The sequence below is a fragment of the Palaemon carinicauda genome, chromosome 12, assembly GCF_036898095.1.
Source record: "Palaemon carinicauda isolate YSFRI2023 chromosome 12, ASM3689809v2, whole genome shotgun sequence".
Classification (NCBI taxonomy): domain Eukaryota; kingdom Metazoa; phylum Arthropoda; class Malacostraca; order Decapoda; family Palaemonidae; genus Palaemon; species Palaemon carinicauda.
The window spans coordinates 64,283,716-64,288,715 of NC_090736.1; the positions used below are offsets into that span (position 1 = coordinate 64,283,716).

Below are 5,000 nucleotides of genomic sequence, written 5' to 3' on the forward strand. Positions count from 1 at the left end.
TACATATAAACTATTAAATTAGTTGGTCAACGAGTTGTCTCTTATGCGTGGAAACATTTTAGGTGTTTTGTAAAAGCATTTCAGACGTTTCTGTGGAATCTTTTCACGTGTTTATGGGGAAACATTGCCAGTGCTTTCGTGAAAACATTTCAGGTGTTTCTGTAGAAACATTGCAGGTTTTTTTGTGGAAATATTTCAGGCATTTCTGTGGAATCTTTTAATCTGCTTTTGTAGAAATAATTGAGCCATTTCTGTGGAAACATTTCATTTGTTTTTGTGCAAACATGGAAAGGGTTTTTGTGAAAACATTTCAGGTGGTTTTGTTGAAACATTTCAGGTATTTCTAAGAAAAATTTACATGTGCTTCAGTGGAAATATTTTAGGTGTTTCCGTGCAAACATTTTCAGATTTTTGTGTGGAAACATTGCAAGTGTTTTTGTGAAAATATTGTGTTTCAGTCGAAATATTTCAGGTGTTTTTTTTTTTAACATTTCAGGTAGTTTTGTTAAAACATTTCCGGTGTTTCTAGGGAATGTTTAATGTGTTTTTGTGGAAATATTTCAGGCGTTTTTGTGAAAACATTTCAGGCGTGTATGTGGAAACTTTTCATGTGTTTATGTGGAAACATTGCAAGTGTTTTTGTGGAAAATATTTCAGGTGTTTCTGTAGAAACATTTCAGACGCATCTGTGAAAACCACTAAAGTGTTTTTTGGAAATAATTCACGCGTTTCTGTGGGAACTTTTCTTTTGTTTTTGTGGGAACATTGCAAGTGTTTTTGTGAAAGCCTTTCAGGTGTTTCTGTAGAAACATTTTAGGTGTTTTTGTTGAAACATTTCAGCCATTTCTTTGGAAAATTATCATGTGCCTTTGTGGAAATATATCAGGTGTCTCTGTGGAAAATTTTCATGTGCTTTTTTGGAAATATTTCAGGTGTTTCTGTGGAAAATTTTCATGTGCTTTTGTGGAAATATATCATGTGTTTCTGTGGAAACATTTCAGGTGTTTCTGTGGAAGATTTTCATGTGCTTTTGTGGAAATATATCAGGTGTTTCTGTGGAAAAGTTTCATGTGCTTTTGTGGAAATATATAAGGTGTTTCTGTGGAAAGTTTTCATATGCTTTTGTGGAAATATGTCAGGTGTTTCTGTGGAAACGTTTCATGTGCTTTTGTGGAAATATATCAGGTGTTTCTGTGGAAAATTTTCATGTGCTTTTGTGGAAATATATCAGGTGTTCCTGTGAAAACATTTAAAGTGTTTTTGTGGAAAACAATATACCTTTTATTGACAGTCTGAGTATGTTCAATTATAATTCTGATTTTAAAATCATAAGCTTTGATGTGAACTTCTTATTCTTAAAGGTACCAGTATATGAACTAAGAAAGTAATTGAAATATTTGCTACCTTTGTGGACTCTTGCACTATTATCAAATGAATAGAACTATGTATCGAGTATTGTAATTTTTTCTCCGAAGATAAAATATCATGAAATAATAATCTGACATACCAATGGGCAACCGTTTATCTTGATTACTGTGTAAACCTTGTATAGATTCATTTGTCTTTTAATAATAATAACAAGAGATATCCTTTAGGTAAGGTATGTTGTTGATACTTTTCGTGCTTTGCACACAAAGAGAGATGAGAAGAGAATTGCAACAGCAATAAATATCCCCAGTGGCGCTCATAAATTTTACCACTGAACTAGAAGTGTATAATGGAGTGGTCTTTTTAGGTGTAGATGTTTTAAGAAATGATAGATGTTTTAAGGTTTTGGTTCACAGAAAACCGGTGAATGTGGAATCTTATGTCCATCATTTCTTTACTCAACGTCTTAGGACACAATAATGGTGCATCTGAATTCCTTGAAGCAGAGCTTGGGAAGATACTGGAAATTGCGAGTAATTAGCAGTACCCGGGAAATTTGTTTGACAAAGTTTCCTATAGAGGATTTTTTTCCCCATGAAACTATAAATATTATTTTAAATGAGAAGACTTCTAATTCTATCTATCCTCTGTCAAGTTATAACAATCCTAATTGTTAAAACCTTACATTCAAGTATAATACTTTGAAGAATGTATTAATTATAAATTCCCATCTAAAAAATAAGGGATGTATTTATAAGATCCTATGCAATCACTCTAATGAAAGATATGTTAGACAAAATGGACAAGATCTTGAATGAAGATTAAAACAACATAAATATGATGTTCGAATACAAAACAGATCAAAGTAGTTTATTTGAAAATATAAACAATTGTAACTACAGAATCAATTGGGAAGTCACAAAGTATATCATATGCTGTAATGACATAATACGTAATACTGCAGAATCTTGTATTATAAAAAAATATCGTGTAAAATGGTTTAATAGCAGTGCATTTACGTTTAAACTCAACGAACTACTTGTAAACAATGCATTCAAATAATTGCGTTTTTATTATCCCTTGTTTATTAGTTATGGCAATACGGAAGATAGTTAAAATCTTGTTTTTCTGATCTTTATCCAGCCCAATAATAACAGTATACATCGCATGTCCTAGCAATAGATCGTTAGTGTAGGCTATTTATTATTATTATTACTTGCTAAGCTACAACCGTAGTTGGAAAAGCACGATGCTATAAGCCCGGGGGGCTCCAACAGGGAAAATAGCCCAGGGAGGAAAGGAAACAAGGAAAAATAAAATATTTTAAGAGTAACATCATTGAAATAAATATCTCCTATATAAACGATAAAAACTAACAAAACAAGAGGAAGAGAAATAAGATAGAATAGTGTGCCAGAGTGTATCGTCAAGCAAGAGAACTCTAACCCATGACAGTGGAAGACCATGGTACAGAGGCTATGGCACTACCCAAGACTAAAGAACAATGGTTTGATTTTGGAGTGTCCTTCTCCTGGAAGAGCTGCTTATAATAGCTAGAGTCTCTTCTAGCCTTACCAAGAGGAAAATGGCCACAGAACAATTACAGATCAACAACTCTTTGAGTGAAGAAGAATTGTATGGTAATCTCAGTGTTGTTAGGTATATGAAGACAAAGGAGAATATGTGAAGAATAGGACAGACTATTCTTTGTGCATATGTAAGCACAGAAAAAATCAACCGTCACCAAAGAGAAGGATCCAATGTAGTACTGTTAGCCAGACAAAAGACCTTATATATATATATATATATATATATATATATATATATATATATATATATATATATATATATATATATTTTATATATATATATATATATATATATATATATATATATATATATATATATATAAATATATATATATATATATATATATATAAAATATATATATATATACATATATATATGTATATATATATATATATATATATATATATATATATATATATATGATCATTCAAAGATGGGCATTTCAAACTTTATGAAACGTTCTTAGCCGTTAAATTGAAAGATATATTCTCCACATAAGTTCACTGATATTATTGCATGAAAATAAAAAGGCTACAAGTTAATGAAACATTTAATTCAATTATTAACAATTTATGCTGCTTTTTTCATATTTCTATTCAATTCATTTTATAATATATATTCGCTATATATATTTATATATATATATATATATATATATATATATATATATATATATATATATATATATATATATATATATATATGTATGTATATATATATATATATATATATATATATATATATATATATATATATATATATATATATATATATATATATATATATATATATATTTAAATTACCAATTTAGAAAAAAAAATTAACATAATATATCATTCAAACGGGTATTTGATGTTTTTTAGTTTGGATTTTAATACTTTTTTTTAGGATTGATATTGCTTTTGTTTTGACTTTAATACTTTTTTTTACGATTAATATTGTTTTAGTTTTGACTTTAATACTCTTTTTAGGATTAATATTGTATTAGTTTTTACTTAAATACTTTTTTGGGGGTTAATATTTTCTTTTTTTTAATGACTAGCCTATAAGGAATGGTGATGTTGTTGATTCACCGCCAGTTGTTGTTTGTGGTTCACCGGCAGTTGTTGTTGGTGATTCACCGCCAGTTGTTGTTTGTGGTTCACCGCCAGTTGTTGTTGGTGATTCACCGCTAGTTGTTGTTTGTGGTTCACCGCCAGTTGTTTGTGGTTCACCGCCAGTTGTTGTTGGTGATTCACCGCCAGTTGTTGTTTGTGGGTCACCGCCAGTTGTTGTTGGTGATTCACCGCTAGTTGTTGTTTGTGGTTCACCGCCAGTTGTTTGTGGTTCACCGCCAGTTGTTGTTGGTGATTCACCGCCAGTTGTTGTTTGTGGGTCACCGCCAGTTGTTGTTGGTGATTCACCGCCAGTTGTTGTTTGTGGTTCACCGCCAGTTGTTGTTTGTGGTTCATCGCCAGTTGTTGTTGGTGATTCACCGCCAGTTGTTGTTTGTGGTTCACCGCCAGTTGTTGTTGGTGATTCACCGCCAGTTGTTGTTTGTGGTTCACCTGGTTCACCGCCAGTTGTTGTTTGTGGTTCACCGCCACAATCATGATTACAACCGCCCTGGCAACTGCTTTGACAACAACCGGAGTTTACCACTTGCCTCACCTGTTAATGACAGAAACATTATAAGTTCATGGCATTTTTCAGTACGGTCCAGAGATTTCCGTTAGTACAAGGGCATTCAGAAACTAAGTTCAAAAGAGTTTGGAAATTTTGAACATATGTCTTGCACAAATAAATTTATATGATAGGCCTATATATATATATATATATATATATATATCTATATGTATATATATATATATATGTATATATATATATATATATATATATATATATATATGTGTGTGTGTGTGTATATGGATGAATACTGTACACATACACATACATATATATGTATGTATATATATATATATATATATATATATATATATATATATATATATATATATATATATATATATGTGTGTGTGTGTACACTATACACACACATACAC

General features: G+C 30.6%; 1 protein-coding gene across 1 annotated transcript in view; it reads right to left on the reverse strand.

The window, feature by feature from the left end:
* Window positions 1-3,781: 3,781 nt before the first annotated feature.
* The window catches only part of LOC137650565 (uncharacterized), an 11,271-nt gene continuing 10,052 nt past the window's right edge, over window positions 3,782-5,000 (reverse strand). Inside the window, exon 5 of the mRNA XM_068383777.1 lies at window positions 3,782-4,608. Coding sequence (XP_068239878.1) covers window positions 3,997-4,608 — 612 coding nt within the window. The 3' untranslated portion in view covers window positions 3,782-3,996. The remainder of the gene's footprint in view (window positions 4,609-5,000) is intronic.